This window comes from Schistocerca cancellata, chromosome 2, assembly GCF_023864275.1.
Source record: "Schistocerca cancellata isolate TAMUIC-IGC-003103 chromosome 2, iqSchCanc2.1, whole genome shotgun sequence".
Taxonomy (NCBI): Eukaryota; Metazoa; Arthropoda; class Insecta; order Orthoptera; family Acrididae; genus Schistocerca; species Schistocerca cancellata.
Window position 1 is genome coordinate 442,497,483 of NC_064627.1, and position 25,005 is coordinate 442,522,487.

General features: G+C 38.8%; 1 protein-coding gene and 1 non-coding gene across 2 annotated transcripts in view; both read right to left on the reverse strand.

The window, feature by feature from the left end:
• Positions 1-25,005, reverse strand: part of LOC126161918 (alpha-1,2-mannosyltransferase ALG9) — a 117,800-nt gene that overhangs the window by 33,329 nt on the left and 59,466 nt on the right. The window contains exons 8-9 of the mRNA XM_049918087.1: positions 22,834-22,950; positions 14,203-14,410 (exon numbers count right to left, since the gene is read on the reverse strand). Coding sequence (XP_049774044.1) covers positions 14,203-14,410; positions 22,834-22,950 — 325 coding nt within the window. The remainder of the gene's footprint in view (positions 1-14,202; positions 14,411-22,833; positions 22,951-25,005) is intronic.
• Trnat-ggu (transfer RNA threonine (anticodon GGU)) lies at positions 4,182-4,253 on the reverse strand. Its single transcript has one exon. It is a non-coding gene; the product is annotated as a tRNA-Thr (tRNA).

The window sequence follows — 25,005 nt, forward strand, 5'->3', positions numbered from 1 at the left end:
AAAGAAATAAAACAATGTTGAAAAGAACACGGTATATCATTTCAACTGTTTTTGCACTAATGGTGTGTGATGTAGACTGCATTTGCTTCAAGTTTTATGTCCAGTCTACCTGCAGTCTCATATCATAATTGATATGACTTCATTTTTGCATGATTTAGTTTTCAAAACAGAGCTTCTTCACAACATTTCCCATAACATTAAACTCTGTATATTACTGAAAAATTTGCAGAGATGACAGTATGCAAGAATACATAATGAATGCATATAGCACCTGTTAAATATTCCTGACCAGTTCCTGCTAACAGATGAATCAGTGTGTAGTAGTTAGTAACATCAGGGACATAGAATGTTCAAATCAAACTGCTGATAAAAAGCTTGAAATTTAGAAATGTTATACCATGCAATTATTTTGTTAATCACAGCAGGTATGTTATTACCACTGTATTGAACCATTGTGATTTGAATGTACAGGATGCTAGAAAACTATTTACATCATTTCCTAGTTTGTGTTTCACATGTTGACTGATTAAGTACTTTTAATGTAGGTATTGGATTGAAAATGTTTGATTAATAATATCTGGTCACCTATTAGCGGATGTTAATATGGGGTGGACCTCAACAGCTCGAACTCTGCTGGGGATACTTTCAATGAAGTGCCTGATTGTCGTATATGAATGGTAGCCCATTCTTCCTTAAGAACCAAATCCAGAGAAAGTTGGGTGGCTTGCGGAGTATAAATGTAGATGTAGAATGTAGATGAAGTAGTGAAGTCGCATGCTGGGGCTGGAGTGAAGTTTACATTCTAACTTGTTCCATAGGCGTTCCACTGTGTTCAGGCCAGGACTCTGGTGGGCTGTCCACAAACCATTGTCACATATATGCTGCTTTACAACAGGATGCATTGCCATTCTGCTACAATCAGTCACTGTCTCTGAATTGTTCCTCTAATGCACATAGTACACAAAGCTGTAAAATGTGTTCATATCCTTCTGCACTTTGTGTTTTCTTGGGCGCAGTGGGAGAACCATGCCCTAACTATTAAAAACACCCCCCTGCTATTACACCACCTCCTCTGTACTTCACTGTTTGCATTACACGTGGTGGCAGGTAATGTTTTCCAGGTATTCTCCAAACCAAAACCCTACCATAGGATTTCCACAGGTTATAGTGTGATTCATAAATCTACATCACGCAATTCACCTCATCCATTGCCCAGTGGCATCACTCTTTACACCAGCTCAAATGTGCTTAGCGTTCACTACAGAAATGTACGGCTTATGAGGAGCAACTCAATCATGGTGCTCTATTCTTTTTAATTCATTATGCACAGTCACCGTGCTAGCTGGACTGATGGTAGCACTCTCAAGTGATTCCTTCTGATGATTACATGCTATTTATTCCCTGCTCCTTTTATAAAGGCAATCTGCCTGTTGTGACATCTAGTGGTCAAACCCACATTACACAGAGATGTCCAAATACTTCTGATCAGATACTAAGCATTTGAAACTAGTCACCGTTAACTTGAATGTGACCACAACTAAGATAGAAAATTAAAGATGTAATAAGATACGTATTAAGTATTAGGAGAGACTTGCTTATACCACTGCATCAAACTTGCCCATATATATTTCATAAAGAAGTCAATCTATATGATAAAACAAAAACCCCTTTGAAACAAAAACGAGGGAAGATTAAGGTTTGAAATTGGGGTCATCAGAAGCAGACCATAATGTTACAACAGCCAGGGAAGGAAATTGGTAATGTTCTTTGCAAAGGAACCATTGCAGTATCTGATATAAGTAAACTATGTAAATGTGAATATGGGTGGCCAGGAATAGATTTTAACATCTGCAAGCGTTGTTCTTTAACCACGTAATAGAATTTTACACAAGGAATGTAGGAAACGTACCTGTGATGAAAAAATGATTCTACTGATGAGGCCCTTGTATACTAAACAACATCAGACTCACTCGATGTTTAGTGAGATAGCACCCTTGTGGTTACATATATATGGAAAATGTAATGGTACCACAACAAAAATTTTATAATTCTGGCAAATATCAAACAATAAAGTTACCATAAAGTTTAAAATCCTTAACTGGGAAATAAACCAACATCAATGATGATACGCCCCCACCCTGTGTACCATTGTCATTAAATCTGCAATATAACCTACGACTAAAGCGAGCTTCCAGGTGTTTAGCTGCATAGTTGTTTCCATTTCTGCACAATATTTCAGTGACCGACCTGGCCATCTTCTTCAGGTGCCATGAGTTTTGCTATTATGTGTATTCAATGCCTGGACTCCAACCAGACTGTGCGGTATTGCTGGTCTCATGCTGCTATTTATAGCCGAGTTCTATTCCCAATTACCACTGCGCCCTTTGATGCTCTTTTGTTTTGCAGATCATGCACTGATACTCCATAAACAAAAATTCCCCCCATGTTTCCCAACTCTGGTGGATGTGACGGTCAGCGAAATTTTAATGAACTGAGTGCTGGACCCCAAGTGCAGGCACAGTGGACATTGGGAATTGAACTCAGCTATAAACAGCAACACGAGACCAATAACTGCTCACAGACTGGTTGGAGTCCAGTCCAGTGAGTGCAGATAATAGAAAAATTCACAGCACCTGAAGAAGATGGCCAGATCAGTTGTCAAAATATTGAAAATGGAAAAAAAAACTTGGCTGAACACTCATAAGCTCACTATTAATCACTCACACTGAGAAAACCTGAGAGGCGAGAAACCATTTCACATAATCTAAGATTAATGAGTATAATGTAGTTATTTAAAACTCAATGTCTATTTTATTAGTTTCCTAATACTAAATGCAGCGAATCTCCTCCACCTCCTGGACTTAACAAAACAGAAACTGAGGTCAATTGCATCACATTTAGCTATATTCATTATTGAATCAGACATATTCTTCACACTGAAGCTTGCAACATTAATCACTGTAATAAATTAAATGCCAAGTAACTACGATAAACTATATAGATTGGTCATATGGCAGAAAGTGCACATCACAAGCAGATGGCTCATTGACTTCACAAGTGGTTTTTGAGGTATTTACATTATTGTTTTTATATGAGAGAGAAATCATGTCACTACTATCATGTAGATCATCAAACAAGTCCAATCATTATTTAATATTTTTCTTTTATTTATAATTTTTCATTTTAATATTCTCTTGTATGTTAGAGCACAATTCACTGTGGCCCACATGCTGGGTAGGACTGTGACTTCAGCAAAGGTTGTTTGTTCTTGTGGAAAGTGATCTGCTATGCACTACTACGCACCCATTCTTGATAGCCAATAGGGAGTGTGGGAGAGAAATACCTTGTTAACTGCTAGCCGCCACATGGAGCTTCAGTTCCACGCTGGTTTCTCTCTCTCTCTTGCCCTGACTTTCAGCTAGAAATGTGATTTCCCCCCCCCCCCCCCCCCTGACACTGAAATTAAAATCATCTTATGACCACCATGACTGGCTAACGACTTCACACACAACCTTGGGTGAGGCCATTTCCATTCTGAACAAGCTACAAAGCCTCTTTTTTTCATAAAAATTTACACCAAATAATGCTGTAACTTTTCCTCCTACAAATTAGTGCCCCCACAGATGATTTTTGCCTGTTTCCCACTATGGCAGTCTTGAATATTGCCATGACACTGTGATTATTCATTACTGAATTTCTTTTAGTAGAGCCAATCAGTTTCATTGTCAGCCTTCACAAATAAAATGCCCTTTTTGGACACAAATTCCGGCAGGGCACAAGTTGTTAGCATTCCCCCCAAAGGATGCCCTCACAATGCTTATCCTGACGAGGCCCCTCTGTACTTGCCTGAACTTTTGTAGTAGTGGGATACTGGAACCTTAAATCTGCTCACCAGAAATGTTCTTGATAACCTCCCAAGTGCATGTAAGAAGAGGCACTTACTGAGCTGAAATTATTCACAGAGGAGTAAGTGTTAACACGTGTTAAGATAATTTTGGAACATAAGAAGTACTAATTCCATGTGGAACAGTGGTGACCAGTGTACAACAGAAACAGTACACATTGATCAGTTTCAGATGGAAGAAATATAGTCTCAGAAAAAATTGAGGACACATCATTGTGTTAGAAGACACAAAAAGCAATCCATAATGACAGAAGCTGAAGTAATTAATTAAAACTTGTGCCAAGGCTGGGACTTGAACCCAGGTCTCCTGCTTACCAGGCAGATGTGCTATCCACTACACCACCCTGGCATTGTGCCTAAAATTTGTTGTTGTGGTCTTCAGTCCTGAGACTGGTTTGATGCAGCTCTCCATGCTAATCTATCCTGTGCAAGCTCCTTCATCTCCCAGTACCTACTGCAACCTACATCCTTCTGAATATGCTTAGTGTATTCATCTCTTGGTCTCCCTCTACAATTTTTACCCTCCACGCTGCCCTCCAATGCTAAATTTGTGATCCCTTGATGCCTCAGGACATGTCCTACCAACCGATCCCTTCTTCTAGTCAAGTTGTGTCACAAACTTCTCTTCTCCCCAATCCTATTCAGTACCTCCTCATTAGTTACGTGATCTACCCACCTAATCTTCAACATTCTTCTGTAGGACCACATTTTGAAAGCTTCTATTTTCTTGTGTCCAAACTATTAATTACCCATGTTTCACTTCCATACATGGCTACACTCCATACATATAATTTCAGAAACGACTTCCTGACACTTAAATCTAAACTCGATGTTAACAAATTTCTCTTCTTCAGAAACGCTTTTCTTGCCATTGACAGTCTACATTTTATATCCTCTCTACTTCGACCATCATCAGTTATTTTGCTCCCCAAATAGCAAAACTCCTTTACTACTTTAAGTGTCTCATTTCCTAATCTAATTCCCTCAGCATCACCCGACTTAATTCGACTACATTCCATTATCCTTGTTTTGCTTTTGTTGATGTTCATCTTATATCCTCCTTTCAAGACACTGTCCATTCCATTCAACTGCTCTTGCAAGTCCTTTGCTGTCTCTGACAGAATTACAATGTCATCGGCAAACCTCAAAGTTTTTATTTCTTCTCCCTGGATTTTAATACATACTCCAAATTTTTCTTTTGTTTCCTTTACTTTCATTATTAAACCTACTCCTGCATTACCCCTATTTGATTTTGTATTTATAACCCTGTATTCACCTGACCAGAAGTCTTGTTCCTCCTGCCACCGAACTTCACTAATTCCCACTATATGCCTAACATAGCTGAACATACTATCCTAGCCCAATGCCCTCCATAACACAAACTTTGATTCATGCCACCATCTTGATTTTACTGACTTAAATCATCAGTATTGCTGAATAAAATGTAATTCCAGTCCATGATGAATCAGAATATGTTGCCAAACACTGAAGCACTTGCAATCACATTGCCCACCAACAATAAAATGTGAGAGAAATTAATGCATTTGTAGGAGCAGAACAGTAACCCTTTGTAGCCAGTGTTGGAGAAATCTGCATGGTTATTTGAAGAAAGGCAATATTTATCTGCCATGGACTTGACACAGCACAATATGCTGACTGAGGATGCACACCTGAAACCTCAGAGGCCTTACCGAATCCCCTCACATGTGTAGCATACGACAGCAGTTAGATGCAGGAATAATTCAGTTTTCCTGTAGCTCGTGGGCATCAGCACTGTCATGGTGTGTAAAAAGAGTAGCAATGGGGAAAAATATTATTGCCTGCACTGATACACAAATGGGAAATCGAGTTAGGACACCTGACACTTATGCATTGCCCTGTGTCAATGAAATGCTCTACCACTTGGGTAACTGCAAGTATTTTACTATGTTAGATATGAGGTCACATTACTATCAGATACCCATAGCCCATCCGAAGAGATCCAACATGATATTTGTCATTCCTTCCAGGCTGTATGAATACCTTAGAACAGTTTCCACACTAAAAACTGCACCTGCTACTTCTTAGTGGTTTAGAGCCTTGCCACTGAACCCTACTATTTATATGTTATACCTTGATGACATCAGTGTCTTCTCTTGGTCAGTCGAGGAACATGTAGAATGGCTATGGAGAATACTGTCATGTTTCACAATGTGGAAACCTGAGCTTAAAACTAAAGGAACGTCACTCCTTTGCAATGTGAAGTGCAATGCCTCGACCACATTATAAGTTCCATTATATGTTCTGCAGGTGTTAAACCTGATCTACATTTCTCAAAAGCCATTGGTAACAGACCTACACTGAGGAGGGGACCTTTAATCGTTTCTAGGTCTTGCAAATCACTATTACGTATTTGTGCAACATCACTTTAATTAAATTATTGAAAAAAGAACTACCTTTCTATTGGACCACTTAATATGACATGGACAAGCAGCAAATTATAGATGTTTTGACAAAATTTCTTATCCGGACTTGCGAAAAACTGTTCATTGTGTCATGTGATTATATTGTAAGACATGAAGCCTATTGGTTATGCTTGATAAAGCAGAAACTAAGAACAGTACTATTGAGGAGGAGCTGCTAGCTGTGGTATAAAGTGTACTTTGAGTGCTACCTTTACGATAATCATTTCATGGTAGTCACTGACTAGTACAGCTTATAAATTTACTACTAAGGCTAATAAATTTAAAAGACCCAAGTAGCTGACTGATAGGACATAAGTGTGGTAAACAACTTCAAACTGTCGATGGGCTATTACAAAAGCCCATGTGTTGCAAGAGGACACTGTGCTTGAAGCTGAACTGGAAGAGGTACAGGAAAAAGAGGAGGAATGCTAACAAGTTGCGGCTTGCTGGAATTTGTGTCCAAAGAAAATATTATAAATTGTAAAAGCCCACAATGAAACTAATTGGTTACACCATAAGTGCTTCAGTGATGAATAATCATGAAGTATCATGATAGCTGTCCAAAATGAGAAGCAGATAACAATCACATGAGTGGACACTAAATAATGGTGGAAAAGTTGACAGGATTACACTGAAGGTTATATCTGCAACTGTATTCCTTGTGCACACCACACACAACATACTAAGCCTGAAATTCCACTGCAAATACTACCTGAGACTCCTAGACCATATGAAATAGTAGCTTTAGACATCCTAGAACCATTTTCACAGAGACAGTAACAAAATACATATACATTATCAATCACTGTTCTCTTCTCACATTTCCTATTCTTGGACCCAATTGCTGACATAATTGTGGCAAAAGCATTCATTATGCATTTAGTTGTATCTTTTGGAAGTCCTAACAAGATACTAACAGATCCAAGGATAAATCTTCATTACTCAATCAAGTTTGTAAACGTTTTAGAATAAAGAACTAGAGGACAATATCTTTTCAACCTAAAGTGAATGGAAGGATTTAACTCGCAAACAGAACCATAACTAAAATGCTTTCCTAGTAAGTCAATGAATCCACAATGATTGGGATGGATATTTGCCCTACATTATGTCTGCCTACAACAGTCAAACCCAAGAGTCAACTGAACATACCTCCTACAAGGTTGTGTAAGGTCAGAAAATGAGTTCCCCATTCGAGGTAGAAAATTTACTGGTAGGTGAAGTCAAAGTATTAGCATGGAGACTTAAAACTACATGGAGAAAAGTGCAACAGAAATTGCTAAGCAAGTAAACAGGAGCAATAAAGATGTAATTTTGCTTATCTGTTGACAGGGTGAATGGGATCTACTGAGAAATCCTGCATTTAAAAAGGAAAAAAAACTATGAAATTCTTCCCTCTTACGAGTCACCATACCATATTTCTCGACTCTTATCACCCACAAATGCGGAGTTACAACAATCTGATTGCACTGTGACCATATATTTCGAAAGGCTATAGCCGTAATGCAGTCATCTGCCATCACCATCAGCTGTCAGTACCTACAAACTTAAATGTCAAAAAAAAGTTTCTGCTTCAGGCATTCCATCAATAAGCTTTGTGCTCTCAGCACTCATATGGACTTTGATCAAGGGATAGAAGCTTTCCTTCAATCCATGTTTTGCTGAAATTATCACACTATTGTGGGCTCTGCAGCAGACAACCCACACCTGACATCAATTACAACTGCAATGGGATCACTGAGGTGGACTGTGCATCAGTGGAAATATATCATCTGCTCAGATGAATCATGTTTCTTGTTACGGCAGATAATTGACTGTGTTCAGATATGCCATCATCCAGGCAAATGACTGCTCGAAACATGGTGCACGACGCACACAGGCTGGTGGGGCCAGTATTATGCTATTGGGGACATTCACCTGGGCTTCTGTGGGATCTTTCGTAGCAATCAAAGGTGCCATGGCAGCTGTGGACTACTTGGACATTATTGTGGACTATCTGGATCACTTCATGGTCATTGTCTTCGCCGATGGCAGTGGCATCTTCCAACAGGATAACTGTTGATGTCAAAATATTAGAATCATGCTAAGGTAGTTTGAGGAGCATGACAGAAAACTCATGTTGATGTCATGATCAACAAATTCACCTGATCTGACCCCAATGGTACCCATCTGGGATGTTATTGGGCACCAAGTCCTGGCACACAGTTACATGAAATGTGTGGCCTATGTATAGATATCTAGTGACACATATCTCCAGAAATCCACCAAGAACTCATCAAATCCATGTCATGAAGAATAACTGCTGAATTAAGTTCTGAAGTCCAACCAACACACTATTAAGCAGTGGTCACAATGTTTTAGCTTACCACTGTAAATGGAGAAAAAGGATAGCTATGGTGAGCAACATTGTCATAATTTTGTAGAGGCCTGGTCTGAGACCCCTACTGTTGCTGGGATAAAAGGGTGTGGAGTGCAGTGGATCAGGCCAGTCAGTATGCTGGGTGCCAATGATACAACATTAGCAGAAAAAGAACTTTTTACATTAAAGTTTACAATCAGTTCTTCTCTGTTGCAGTGCTCAGGACAGCAGCAGTGCATGCACTGTCTCAGAACGTGCTGCTGATGTCTCACTGATTCGGAGGATATCACCCAGCAGACTGTGCTGACAACCAGCGTAGCTTGTACAGCAGGCATTGGTATCCAGGACAGTGACCACATTATTACCAGAGCACTCTCGTAGACTTTGAATTGGTCTGCTGGGGTAACCTCTCAGCAGCTCTGCACAGTACGGAGATGGACAACAGCATAGTCTGATGGCATGCCAAACACCATGAGTTTGTCTCAGGAACCAGGACGTAGAAATCTCCAAGTCTTCTCATCAGTTGACAGCGCACAGCAAATGAGTTCAGCAGACCACATGGGTAGCAGTCTCGAAGGCGGAAGTCATCTTGGCAATTGGTAGCAGCAAATCAGAGAGTTGGCCTCATAGATGGTCTCCTACGACGTAAAGATGTCATGGCTCAGAAGCCTGAGTATTTATTATTGCTCATCAAAGGGAATGACGTTATGCCTAGCCAGTGATGACTGATTATGGCCTACTTTTCCAGGCTCATCAGTAGTCTTCACCACCCCTCTATCTCGCAAGAATGGTTTTCAGGACTTCAGTTTGTTGCCTTTCCACCAGATCAGCAGGCCGATTGGTGTTCTTGTGAAACTTTTATTCTCTGTTGGAAAATCATGCTGCACTGTCAGAAAAAAACATTGTCTTCTCCTCATTCAGGTCATGTTGCTAAGTTATACTTCTGGCTTCTCACTTGCACGAGGTGAGGCAATATCTTACAGGTTTGTTCTGCTGTTCACATTGTTTGCTTTCTACCGTTTTGTCATTTTCACTGTGGCACAGGGCACTGGACTGTTTTGCTTTGGCTTGGTGCTGATTGGAGAGGATTTTGAGAAAATTTTACATTTGGACATAACACATTTCTGCTGTGTGACAATTTTCAAAATACATATGGGATGAAACCCAGCATAAAATAAATATTTAACTTTGCATGTGATTTACATATCACTGCTCAATCTACTTCTGAGCACAATAGTAATATTGTGATGATTACTGAATAAACAGGGATGTCTGATTAATGTAGGGTAGATTCTTTGCTAGTGTGAGTAAGGGACCTATACCCTTCTTATTTGTATTTCTACAATCAAAAATAAAAGCACAGCATTAGTTGTCTCAACCACTCACACTAACAAGGTAATCTGGAGGCACATTGCACAAATTTTGCAGAGGAAAGATGTCAGTTTGTGCAAAGGAGGAAATAAAACAACTATATCACTGTTCAACATCTCCAGGTCTCCCAGTCAATAGTGACATACAGTTATTTCTCTACTATAAATAATAAATTGATGAATACTGATAAGACTGATTCTTAAATAAATGATGTTTTCTTTGAAAGAATAGATATTCTCAAAACATTGAACTGGCTGTGGCATCAGAGCTTAGTATGAAAAAACTTTGAATTCTTTCATAATTTTTTCAAAACCAAACATCACATACCAAATTATTTACTACTAAAAAGTTTTATTGAAAAGGGAAATCATTTTGCAACTGGTGTTACTGAACAAAACTACTGAAGTGCAGTAGCTACCAGAAATCTGTTTGCCTATATGCTTCATAGATGTCACTACTGTGAGCTTAGATGTATTCTTCATTTACGTGAAAACCGTAATCTGATGAAAACAGATTAGGTAAAATACATGTAGCAGACTTTAAAATTTTGATAACTATTATAGAAACCCATTGTGATAAAATAAAAGATGAGTACAGTTAACCATATGAAGCTATTAAAAGAAATTATATAAAGATAATACAGAGGGGTCCAAAAAAATGTATCCACTGTTTAAAAGTCCATAACTTGCAAACTAACTGATGGAGTTGTCTCATTTTTGGTGAAAGTGTAGCTTACAGTCCAACTCAAAGACATCACTGTAGGTGTTTGAAATGGTCACCATTAACATCCACACACAAACGATGCCAGTGAACTGCAGCACGAACTACTGACTGCAACCTGTTCAGTTGGATATTTGCACATGAATGTACAATGGATTCTTGAAGTTCATCCAATGTGCATGGCTTTTGTCGATAAACAACGTCCTTTAAGTGTTCCCCACAGGTAAAAGTCCAGAGGAGTTAGGTCTGGGAAACGTGGTGGATACTCCACAGCACCTCTATGGCCTATCCATCTTCCTGGTAGATTTTCATTGAGATACGCTGTAACACAATTTTGGTAGTAGGCTAGGGCACCATCTTGTTGAAAGTAAATTCTTCCATCTCCATACAAGTCTCGGATGGCACGTAAAATGGATGTCTGAAGCTTCTGAAGGTACATCTCACTGGTAACTGTGCCATCAAAGAAGAATGGCCTGATCAAGCCCCAGTAGGACAACCCACACCACACATTTATTCCAGGCAAAATCATAGCTTTGTCTACATGGACATCTGGATTTTCGGCAGCCCAGTAGATGCAATTGTGGCGATTTACTGTACCACTGAGTCTGAACTGTGCCTCCTCAGACCACACAATCATCTCTGCAAACTCTTCATCGTTGTGTACCATCTTAGTAAACCAGTCGCAGTACTACATTCTACGATCTGGGTCATCCTCATTCATTGCGTGTAGCGATAGTGGGATGTAGCACTTCCACTTTGCTGTCTTCAACATTCACCAAACCCTTGAGCGACTCACTCCAGTTTCATGGGCTCACTGTTTCACAGACTTCTGTGGTGAGCGAGTGAACTGTTGTAACACACGATGGGAGTTAGCTGGACTTGTTACTGTTACAGGTCGTTCAGATCATTGTTTGTGTACATCTTTAACACAGCCTTCGGCTTCAAATTTGTCTCGAATGTGACGAATCATTAAACGTGTCGGTGGCTCTGTTTGATACTCATTTCACCATTGCTGTTGAACCTCATTAATGTTTTCGTACTTAAAATACCACTTCAAAACTGACTTCCTTTCATTGAATGTAAGCCTTGCGCCAGCCATGTTTACTCGAGTTACTAGGTGCAACTAAGAACAAAACACTGACTATCTGGTGACTGTCATCTGCCAAAACAAAACAACGCAATACAACGCTTGTGTCGTGATTGTCGGAACTACAAACTATTACACTACCACTACACTCCGTCAATTAGTTTGCCAGTTATGGAATTTTAAACAGTGGATAACATTTTGTGGACCCCTCTGTATAAACATTGTATAAACGTTTTCTGTGGGAGACATATCACGATGTATGAAAAGCCCTCTATGGTTAAGTTCTTACGATCGCTGTACACCTATGTAACATCTTGGCAGCCGAACCAATATAGGGCACTGATCACTGATCTGTCTTTTCTTCAGTCATTTAGTCATATCGACATTTTTTCTTTCATAGGTAATTTATAGGTTGCTATAGACAGTGTATTACATATATTTTCTTTTAATAATTTTATACGGTTAACTGTATTCGTCTTTTATTTTGTAACAATTGGTTTCTATAATAGTTATCAAAATTTAGAAGTCTGGTACAAATATTTTACTTAATGTGTTTTTTATCATATTATGGTTCTTATGTAAATGAAGAATACATCCAAGCCCACAATAGTGACATCTATGAAGCATATAGGAAAACAGATTTCTGATATCTACTGCACTTCAGCAGGTTTTGTACAGTAATGCCAGTTGCAAAATGACTGTGTGGACGATGCGGCCTATTTTACATCCTATTTTAGTTCTAAGTGACAATGCTTTGTTGAGTGTATTTATATGTTTTGACGATGCCATTATGGCTTCATCGCATTAGGCCATGGTGTGGAACAGGTACGCTTTACCTTGTTTTATCTGTACATTTCCCAGTTTGTATGAGAGTATATTGTGATATAAAATGCTATATTGTTTTGAAAGATAGCCTGCCCACTCAGTGTATATTATTTTTTTATATTGTAGATCTGAAGATGGTCATTACTGACTGAAACTGGTCATCATCGAAGGAATTTATATTGTAATCAAAGACTGGAATAAAAAAACATTTGAAGGTAGTATATGTCTGTCTGAATGTTTAATAGGGTATCATTCAAAATCTGAAGTAAATCAGTCAAGAACTTTTTGATATTTTTACTAACAACATTATACATATACCCAAACCTTTATTAGAGTAATGTGTAAAAATCTGAATAAACCAGTCAAGTACTTTTTGAGATTTTTGTTAACAATGTTTCACCCTTATGTATTCCATATATATTTATATATTAATATAATAGAGGGAAACATTCCACGTGGGAAAAATATATCTAAAAACAAAGATGATGTGACTTACCAAAAGAAAGCACTGGCAGGTCGATAGACACACAAACAAACACAAACATACACACAAAATTCTAGCTTTTGCAGCCAACGGCTGCTTCGTCAGGAAAAAGGGAAGGAGAGGGAAAGACGAAAGGATGTGGGTTTTAAGGGAGAGGGTAAGGAGTCATTCCAATCCCGGGAGCGGAAAGACTTACCTTAGGGTGAAAAAGGACGGGTATACACTCGCACACACACACATATCCATCCACACATATACAGACACAAGCAGACATATAAGGTAAGTCTTTCCGCTCCCGGGATTGGAATGACTCCTTACCCTCTCCCTTAGAACCCACATCCTTTCGTCTTTCCCTCTCCTTCCCTCTTTCCTGACGAAGCAGCCGTTGGTTGTGAAAGCTAGAATTTTGTGTGTATGTTTGTGTTTGTTTGTGTGTCTATCGACCTGCCAGCGCTTTCTTTTGGTAAGTCACATCATCTTTGTTTTTAGATATATTTATATATTAACATATATTAAAAATATATAGCCTATACCATTCATATGTTGTTTAGAAATTTTAAGTACATAGGTCAAGAACTAAGCAAGATTTTTGTAACAACTTTTCCCCTTTATATATTACATATTTATTTATATATTACAAGTGAAGAACTTTTGGAGATTTTCAGCAAATTAACATTTACATTTTTATTTATACAGATGAAAGGTGATCATGTTCTCTCTATTACACCATCCACAGTGTTCTTTTCCATACTTTCTACAATTTGATGAAATAGTATCAGCATAACAGCAAAACACTTCTGCTATTGAGTAACTACGTAGATTTTTCTTCAACTCATTTTCAGTGCATTGCTCTATGTTTAGTAGTGCTCAAGAAGTGTTCTAACATAGAAGAACAACTATTTAACTAAACAAAGTGGAAGTCTACAGAAATAAAAACTATGTACAAACTAAACTGTTAGTACTGTAAAGGAGTATGTAAATGAGTTACTGTATTACTACCTACGGACATACCATTGTATAGTGCAAATATCCTTGAAATCCCAAACAGTGAGCAAACAGCTATTGCTGCCACCATTATTGGCACTGTGTGATTCAGATAATGTGATGCCTTTTCTCCATCTTCCACAAAGAACCGAAACCAAAGTTTCTGCAGTGCATCAACAGTTATTGCTCCATTAAGGCAAATAAGTGGATAAACAGGGAACAAAAATCGTTCCTCCTGAAAAAAAAGATGTATTTTGTAAGGGATATGTCACTATCATTATCAGTTCTATAAGTAAATTATCATAACTACTTCTGTCTAATAGAAAATTTCTTCCTTAATTGATAGTAGTTGTGAAATAATATTAAGGTCAGTCATGAGAAAATACTACTGCACAGTAACTTTTCATAACTATAGCCACTATGGGAAAGAGTCTGGCCAGTTGGATGCATAACAGGGAAGTTTTCCATCATAGTTAACACTACTGTCAATATCATTTAATCGTGTCAACATCCAAACATCAGCCTCCAAATGTTTTCATTACATATCCTCTTTCTGATAGAACCTACAACTTCTTTGAGGGACATTGCTTTAAAACTACTCAAATATTACAAACACACAAGTTTATTATCAAAACAAAAATCAGGAAAAATCAAATAATGGAAAGTCCAGGTTGAAATATCAGCAGTATTATGAAAAGGATAGACTGCTACTCACTGTAAAGATGACATGTTGATTTGCAGATACGAACAATGAAGAGACAATTACACACTGAGCCTTTGGCCAGAGGCTTCTTCAGAAAAGAAAACATACACACACTTTCACATAAGCACGCACGTCATACATATATGACTGCTCTCTCTGGATAGAATGCAAAGGTGTCCTGTCACATGAAAGCAACAATCTGTGTGTGGAAGAGGGAGGAACAGAAGGGTATAAGTGAGGGGAGAAGTGTCAGTGCTGCCTAACAGCATGTGCAGGGACCAGATGGTGGCGAGACAAGGTTGCCTGGTGCAGTGTTGGGAGACTGTGATCAAGAGATTGGGGGCTGGGGAGGGGAGGGGGAGGGTGGCAGGAAGCAACACAGCCTGCAATGCTTTAACAAGTGCATTGAAATGTGTGGGGGATTTTTTGAACACCTCTTGTATGATGGATTAGTGTCATCGAATCATTCTCAAGCATACCTTGTGGTTCCACCATGTATACCAGAGCAAAAATTGCGGTCACGCTATGCTCCAAAGGTGTCAGATGACGTTTGGTGGAATTGCAGCCTCACGATATCGTTAGAGGAGGGGTCAACAGCGCCAACACGTTGCTGATGAAGCGCGGCCGAGCTCGAGGGTGACGTCACAGTGCGCCACACACAGCATTTCAGTAAGTAATAATCTCACTTGTCTTCATAATAATTCACAGATGTGTGTAGTTTTCAATCCACTCCATTTTCATATCGATCAAAAATCATCTGCATAGTACTTTTTTGGTTATTATGTGACATTCCCCCTGAATCACCCTGTATAATAGAGGGTCCCTATTATCAAAACTATTCTACTAGGTACTTACGTATCTAGTGCATGATCAATTATTCTTCAGTCAATGTTCCTTTTCATGCTCTTGTCACTGACATATGACAGTACTATCTCTATTTGGTTTGCTGAATATATAGATATAATTTACCCCAAAAATGTCACTGCTATCAATTTTAAGTTTTTTAAGCAAATTTCTGCTCATACTGTTATGTAAACTCAACTCATGTCAATTGCTTTTTATACTTTGATAATAATGTGAAGCCCTTTGTACTTTGATAATGATGTGAAACCTGAGTTTCTCTTGGCATATAAAATGTTCAAACAACACATGGGAATGCAGCCAGGTAAAGTCTTCATCAACCACCGATATTTTGACAGGCGCACACCCCATCATTTTCAAGCCACAAATGCAATAAGAGAATGCTTTGCAAGTACATTTAAAACCTTGGTATATGGCGCATATGTGGAAAGAGAACACACACTCTCACACATAGTGTAAACAACTAGCACCACCACACAACCAATGAAGAACCAATGTCAGAGGTTAATGATAGTTAATATTAATTCCAACAGATGAGCACAAGGAGGGAGCAGGATTTTCATCACTCACCTGATTCACAGAAGGTTGAAAATGCAATGTGAGTCTAAGCTCTCTTTCACTATAACTGTTCAGGTGAAAAGTGATCTCAGAGTGGGCTAACTCAGTTGGCAAACCTTCCGGGTCTGAGATGACATGGGCCCCATGGCCTGAGCCGGATGGTGACAACTATCAACCTGAAGATACAAATCAGTGTGCATTGGTTTCCTATACACAGCATGTCCCAATGTACTGTAGATTTTCCTCCTAACCAACACATCAAAGCAGCCATTAATTCCCACTTTCATTGCAAAGAGAATATTCATGTGGATAGAATTCAGATGTTCTAAAATGTCATTTACATTCTCATTTCCATGAGGCCAAAGAACAAAAGTATCATCTATATATATATGAAAAAACACACAAATTTCAACAACAGACTCCATGGCACATTCCTTGAAATCTTCCACAGACAGATTGGCAATAACATTTTACAAAGTGCTCCCCAATGCAATTCCAGTTCTCTGTTCAAAGAACTGGTCATTGAATAAAAATTACTTTGATGTCAATACACACCAAAATAAGTTCATTAATTTAACACAAACCTATCCTTAACTAAGTATAATGAATGTGAGAATGAAATGTTACTGGAGAGAGAGAGAGAGAGAGAGAGAGAGAGAGAGAGAGAGAGACCATGTGGTACAATTATTAGTTTATGCCCACCTTTGATGCTGACTTTTGCTCAAAAATCTCACATGCAGCTTCAATTTCTATCTTGGTGATTTTATGTTTCTTGTCTACTGTGATAAACACACCACCTCCATTTCCCACTACCCTATCGTTTCAATATATACTTGGATTTACTCCAGAAAAGTCACTGTTTTCAATTTTTAGCTTTAGCCAACTTGCTGTTTCTTGTGTTATGTGACCTACACTGCTTATTAAGAGTGCTTCAAACTCTGGCACATTGTTGTGAATGCTTTGGCACTTGGTCTCCACAACTTTAATACTCTCACCTGTGCAGGCACTTCTTAGGAATTTAAACTAATACTACATTGGTTCATACAGGTATCATTATATGGACTGGCCTTGTGTGCACCCCAAACACAGTTAGTACCAAGGTAGCAGCCTTTGATGTGTGGTGCACATCTGATCCATTTAGGAGGAATCCACAGTTTTCAATCTTGTTGAGAACAGAAAGGCTTCTTAGATCATCTGGAGAGTATCATTCCACATCTCACCTTGACAGATTATATGGCACCTTTAACTGAAATCTTCCTAATAATGTCCCATTCAATAAAAGATTTTTATAATTCAGCAACATGTGCTCTGGACTCTCTGAAAGGCTGCAAGGTTTTTTAGTATTTGGTCAACTTTTGAACCTACACAGAGATGCACATCTGTCCTTAACTGCAGAGCAGCCCTCTTTTCTCCAAAATCAAATGAGAATTCTTTGTAGTCATCCAGAAAAGTCTGAGTGGCTGCAGCAGCAACTTAGTGAATAATGTTCATACTGCAATCCACCTATTTCTGGACACTTTCTTTAATGAGTGCATATTGAGGGACTGATGGCACTGAACAACCCTGCAACACTGCTGAAGAGCATTTTTCTATCAATTTTTAGAGGACACAACACAGATCCTCTAACAGAAGACTTTTAGCCATTCAGTTCCATGGGCATGTTGTAGTGGCTCCCGATTCTACATGATGAGCATTAAAATCCCCGCAGAGAAGAAATGGGGGATGAAGGGGATATAGCTGTGTGGAAAGATTGAGAGAGCCTTGTGATATGGAATGCCATTGGGTGGTGGGGGAAGGGGAGGAGGAGGAGGTCAGGGGAGAGGGTAGTGGCGAGAGGATGGAGGAGAGGGGAGAGGAGGAGTAGGTCAAGGGGAGAGGGTAGTTGGGAGAGGGTGGAGGAGGTGGGAGGGGGTGAGGGGAGGGGAGAGGTGAGGAGGGGAGGGGAGGGGGGGAGAGAGGGGAGGATGAAATTTAAATTTTGTGATTTATGGTATGGTATCAGTGTGTGCAGTCTGTAACCCTTTGATGTCTGATGTTAGTAGATTCATTTAGTACATTTCTATCAGTTGCACTTCTTGATGTTTGCTGAGATGGTCCTGCCAGTCAGTTCAACCTAACCATGTTGCAGCATTCTTAATAGAACTTCATCTCCTTGTGTGCTGATGAGTGCTGGAAAAGGATGTTAATTGTCTTCCAAGTTACCCAAATAGCATGAACACCTGAACTTTAAACCTTCTATATTGTTACTTTCTCTTACAAAACATTGTATCTCATAATGTTGTATATAATGGCAGATCCTTTTGAAAAACCGGTTGGCACTTAGACGAGACTAAGACAAGGTTTCCTCTACACAAGCCAGTTCAACAGCCATTTGTCATGGCATCCACAGAATAATATCTAGCACAGTGGGATGTCCCGAAAGTTACTAAAAAACATCACAAACATCTTTCACTGTCACAGAAGCCTGAAAGTGGGACATGTAATATCATAAAAATGTCATCTCGCACTTCAAGAGGTCAGGTCAAGTGAGCATATCATAAATTTATTCAACATGTGCACTATTGTAGTAACTGTATCATAAAGATTAGTTGCAAAATTGGACCTTTTGTAGGTGAATCAGTTATCGATAATGAAATAATGTAAAAAAAAAGGGTAAAAAATAATGTGTTGATTTTGATAAGTTTTCGAATTGGAGCAAAGATTACTTACGTTAAAATGCTAAGAAAAGGAAATTAAGCCTTGCACAAAACAAAAAACAAAAAAGTAGTATACTGTGACTACAATATCAATAGTCACAACTGGAGTCAGTCAACTTGTACAAATATTTTGATGCAACAATCTGTAGGGATATGAAATGGAATAACAACATAGATAAAACAGGTGGCAGAATTCAGTACATTGCTAGAATACTAAGGAAATAAAGGATAGCATTGAAATTTCCAGTTTTAATATAATTTTTTGTGTGCTTCTGGGTGTGAAAATATCCAACACAACTGCAGTTTCATCGTGCAGCGACTCACGCTTCCTGGATGCACAAAAGTCATTACAATAATTTACCAGAGGGGCAGCTCAGTTATGGATGCTCATCGTTTGTTCACCAGGGAAGTGGGTCGCATTCACCATTTCTTTACTTGAGGTATACCGTTCACTGTGGCTAGGTTCAAGTGGGATTTCATTCTACTTAACCAGATAACATCAACAAGAAATGTTAACTGCTAAGTGAGGGTGAGGACAATATCACAGCAGTAGCGGTCAGTACTGAGAAAGAGCCAAATGTAATCTCAGTGGCTGCTGGTATCAGAGACATCAATTTGGCAAATCTTGTGAAAGGATTTGGGCCTACATCCATACAAAGCTGTACTGACTCAAGAGTGAAGCCAAATGATGACAGACTGCATCGTGAGGTCATTGATTGGGCCGTACAGCAGATGGAAGCTGATTCCAATTTCAGTGGAAAAATCATCTTCTCAGACGAGGCACATTTTTGTGTTAGTGGCTCCATCAATATGCAAAACTGTCAGTATAGAAGTCAGAAGAACCTACAAGTGATCCATGAGATGCCACTCCATTCAGAAAAACACACTGTGTGGTGCGGTTTATGGCACGGCAGTGTCAGTGGAGCTTATTTCTTTCGAGATGATGATGGAAGAACCATTACTGTCAATGGCAACCCCTACAGATCCATGTTACGGGAATTTCTGTGGCCAGAACTTGAGACCATCGATATTAAAACATGTGGTTCCAGCAACGTGGCACTACGTGCCACACAGCTGGTTTTACGCTTGATTTTCCGAGGGAGAATTATGGTGACCAGATCATTTCAAGACATGGATCTGTGAACTGACTGCCATGGTCATGTGATTTCACATCCATGGATTTCTTTCTTTCAGAATAATAAAAATCCCAGATCTGTGCTGATAAGTCACAAACTCTGGAATACTTGGAGGTGAACACCTGTCATGCTATCAAGATGTAATGCCACTACTACAATATTTTAGAGCCTATGTTATTCCAAATTACAAAGCAATGTACCTTCGGACATGCATGTGTGTCTGAAGAAACAGCACTGCGGCAACTACAGCTATTATGAAATACATGAAATGTATTCACATTTGCAAATACTGACAACCATCAGCTGTATAATGGAATGACGACTATGAAAATTTGTGCCGGACTGGGACTCGAACCCAGATTTTCCACTTATTGTGAGTGTTTCCTGTACCATTTGGCTAGCTGAGCATGACTCATGACCAGAACAAAACTTCCATATGTTATCGACAATGTGTCTACAACCTGTTCTCATACATCCATTACGCACATTCCCATAAAGGAGGGACGTTTTATTTGAAAGTTGCTTGCCCGGTGTCAGCAGATAACAATGATATTGCAGTGCCTCTACTATTCCGAATTACAATGCACTGTTCCTTCAGATATACATGCACGTCCAAAGGAACAGGCACTGTGGTGACTACAACCGTCATGAAATACATCACATGTATTCGCAATTACGAATATGGACAACAATCATGTGTATAATGGAATGACGACTGAAAATCTGTGCGAGACCGGGACTCTCACTCTTAATGAAAGACCCTTTACAATAAGTCTACAAAGGAGACTGCTAATAGAACACTTGTGCAGCTCATCCTTGGGTGTGTTGAACCCATACCCAATAGGCTAACAGGGGATATTGAATATATACAGAGAAGGGAAGCAGATACATCACAGGTCTGTTTGACTCATGAGAAAATGTCACAAAGCTGCTGGAGAAACTGAACTGGTGCACATATTAATGTGCATACAGTCACAGTCTTGCCTCAGCAGCCAGAGACTGAAGTAATTGAGACATCAACATATCGCAAGGATAGTACCTTCTGAAATGCAAGTAGCTGGGTGAATATTGTGCAGTCAGAGAGAAACATAGTATACTTAATTTCATGAAACGGGATGTATCTTGTCATAATAGTGTGATGTCAGTCGAAATCAGTAAATTGCAATTGCCATAGAGGTGAGAGATATAATCAAGAGGATAAAAGGGAAGTTGAAGGAAACAGTCACCCTTAAAAGAAAATTAATTCACCTGTGTTGCTCAAAAAAGGCAAAGCTGATGTCCTTAATCTTTAAAGTGCACTAAAAGACATCCACTATTATGAATGCCAAAATTACAGCTGCACTACTCTTAACACGTAAAAGCGAGGCAACATGTGGGAACACAGACTGTTCGTGGATCAGGGATTGCACACTTGTTACTGCTAGTTACATGAACTGCTCAGGCAAGAACACTGCATGGGCGTGCAAGTTCCACAGCAAAAGATATGAATAATACCAACAAAGGAAAAACCAACCCACCAAAGAAGGTAAACAGTGATGCACAAAGAACAGGCTTTTAGCACAGGGAAGACACCTTTGCTTCTTTATACTGGAAACTTTAAAATAGACTGACACATTTATGATAATAGCAAGAGGTTGCAATAATGATCAACTAACACACAAATAACTGACTAACTAACTAGCATGCAGTGTCCACAGAAATTATGGTCTGTGTAGGTTATAGTTGTCTACATTTACATTTATACTTTGCCATCCAGAGTAGAGGGCAATTCTCATTGTACCAGTTATTAGGCCTTTTTTAAAATTTTTTTTTTCATTCTTTCACGTATCAAATGCAGAAAGAATGATTACTTAACTACCTCTGTGTGTGCTATAATTAGTTTAATCTTGACTTCGTGATTCCATGAATCATATATGTAGGAGGTTGTAATATATTCATTTCTAAAGTAGGCTTTCACAGGATAGTTTGCATGCATTTTCAAGTGTCTGCCAGATCAGTTTGTTCAGCATCTCTGTGACATTCTCTCACGACTCAAACAAACCTGTGATGTTTGTGCTGCCCTTCTCTGTTTACATTCAATATTACAATAAACGGATAATTGTTACTCACCACATAGCAGAAATACTGAGTCGCAGATAGGCACAACAAAAGTGAGCTGTGTTTTTTGGGTTTGTGATTTGTGATTTGTGTGTGTGTGTGTGTGTGTGTGTGTGTGTGTGTGATGTCTGTGACTCAGCATTTCTGATCTCTACCTATTTTTCCTGTGTGCTACGAGCCACAATCTTTACAACAGATCTTATGAAGTATATTATTGCTCACTGAAAACTGCATGTCTGTATTGAAAGTCTTGTCTTCTGACACTGTGGTAAGGAGGGTGACCGAAAGTTTCATTTTCTTAAAAATATTGCCCCTTTTGTTAAACAACTAACCAACCAACAGATGGTATTAAGTATCCTTTTTGTAATCATATGGGACACCTTTTGTAGGGACACTAGTGCTTTAGCTTGTTTTTTTAGCATCTTCTCAGAAATACTGTCAATAAGTGTGATCTAAGAAAAAGCTAAACAGTCAAGCACAGTTTGCACTCATTGTTCAAAATCATCCAGAATATGTTTGTAATTCAATATCACTGTAATTTGTCATCTGTACTTTTGAATCCCATAATAATAATAATAATAATAATAATAATAATAATAATACAAACCTTGTGAGGTTGTGCAAAGAACACAACCATCCATATGAACATGGGCATAAGAGACAACCAGAAAGGCAAGCAACCTGGATTTCGAGGCTTTGATGGAACAAGCCAAGACACCAAAAGCTGAAAGCAAGAGAAGAAACATATTTGTTATTTTTATCATCTCCTTATATTACTAAAAATTTCCATAATTTTTCCACTCATAGGATTTCTATATTTGTGGATGCAAAAAGATTTGAGAGAAGGTCTTCACGTTTAAGGTTCTTTTTTAAGAACAAAAACATACAAAAATATGTATCACTGGTTAAATTCATAGTCATATCATATAGTGTTCATCGATATTCACAGGGGCATGTGAAAACCACTCTGCTTCTCTAGAGGGTTGGCTAAAACTAGGTTGCATCAGCTACTTGTTTGTAAAACCTGAAATGTTGTTTTGTTTTATAAAAAAAGTTTGAAAATCCTCCTTCCAATGAAATTTTACTGAGGAAAAGATACATAGCTTCTTCTAACTCAAGGTTTCAGTTAGTATTTTATATACATAGTAATTCATGAATGCAAGACACTGCTCAAATTACTTATTTGATTAAGTAACATCAAGCATACTGTACAAAAAAAAGAGTGTCAATATTTCTTGGAAAAGATGTGTCTCTGGCTTTAGTAACAGGTTCCAGCATATACCAAAGTATATTCGACAAATTCCTCTTTTTAACAGGAAGGTAAACACATAGCAAATAAAGGTATATGAGACATAGTTTTTACTCATTTATTTATTCATAACTGGATCCCCCCCCCCCCAGGGGACACCACATTATTGAAGGCACCTTCAGTGCTGCGTGGCAGGGTTTCTGTGCACTGATGAAGTTGAGGCCTCTGCTAGCAGTAGCATAGCTTCTGGTAAGGCCACCTATGCTGGAGTGGTCTTGACAGAGTAGTGAGACAAAGTGTGTCCCACAACGTAAGGCAGGGAGAGTTCTAGAGTTGCAGTGAAGCCAGTTTCCCTAACGGCACAAACCTGATACAAATCCTGGTCTTCCAGGTAGGGCATGCGGCATGGGGCCGATAAACCTAGTGTGACAATAACAACATGGAATGTGAGGATGATGCTTCACCCTAGAAAAACAGAACAAACAGCCAAAGAAATTTTAAAATTTAAGAGTGATATTGTAGAATTACAGAAAATAAGATGGCAGGAAAATGGGCAGGTTGACGAACTCATATACTAAACAGTATGAAGTGCGCCAGAGAAAATAACTGGCCAATTTGGAACAGGGTCTGTAATAGGCAGGAATGCCAGGAAAAGCCTATTAGGATTTGAATCAATAAATGGAGGAATGTGCAGACTTAGAATAAGAGGGAAATTCAGGATCATATCAACAATAAATGGACATGCACCAATGGAGGATAAAAATGATATAATAAAGTACCAGTTCTATGTACATGTGGAAGAAGTATGCTGCCCAGAACCTAGGTATGATTTGATATTAGCAGTAGGAGGTTTTAATACAAAAGTAATGAGGAATGAGCATCAAGATGGAGTTTCTGGCAAGCATTCATTGTACAAAGAAAACAACAACAATGGAGCCTTACTGTGCCAATTCATGACATGAAATAATATGATAATTAAGAGCACCTGGTTCCCACACAAGAAGATTTGTCTGCATACAGGGAAGTCTGCAGTTAATGGGATAGTCAACCAGATTGACCATATTTTAATGAATGCCCACCATTCCACCTCAATTACAGATGCATGGAGTTCCCGAGGACCAAATTGTGACTCAGATCAGTTTGTGACAAAATCAGTCTTAAGAGATAAACTATCATTAGTAAATACCAATAGGTCAGAAATAAGGATGGACTGGATATAGGTAAACTCAAAATTCCTGATGAAATAAAAAAATACTAACTAACACTAAGTAGGAAATTGAGTAGTAAAGGGCCACCAGCAGGAGTAGGCGAAAGATGGAGCAGGATTTAAAAAGCCATTAACAATTTTGCAGAAAAAAGAGCAGGTGTGAGAAGAAGCAGCAGAATCCAGGAATGGTTTGACGAAGACTGCAGGTTAGCAATAGAGGAAATAAGTAGGGCAGGAATGAGATTGTCACAAAGAGAAGGCAGAAATAATGTGGAACAATACAGAAAATTAAGGAAGAGTGCTAACAGACTGTGCAAGAGAAA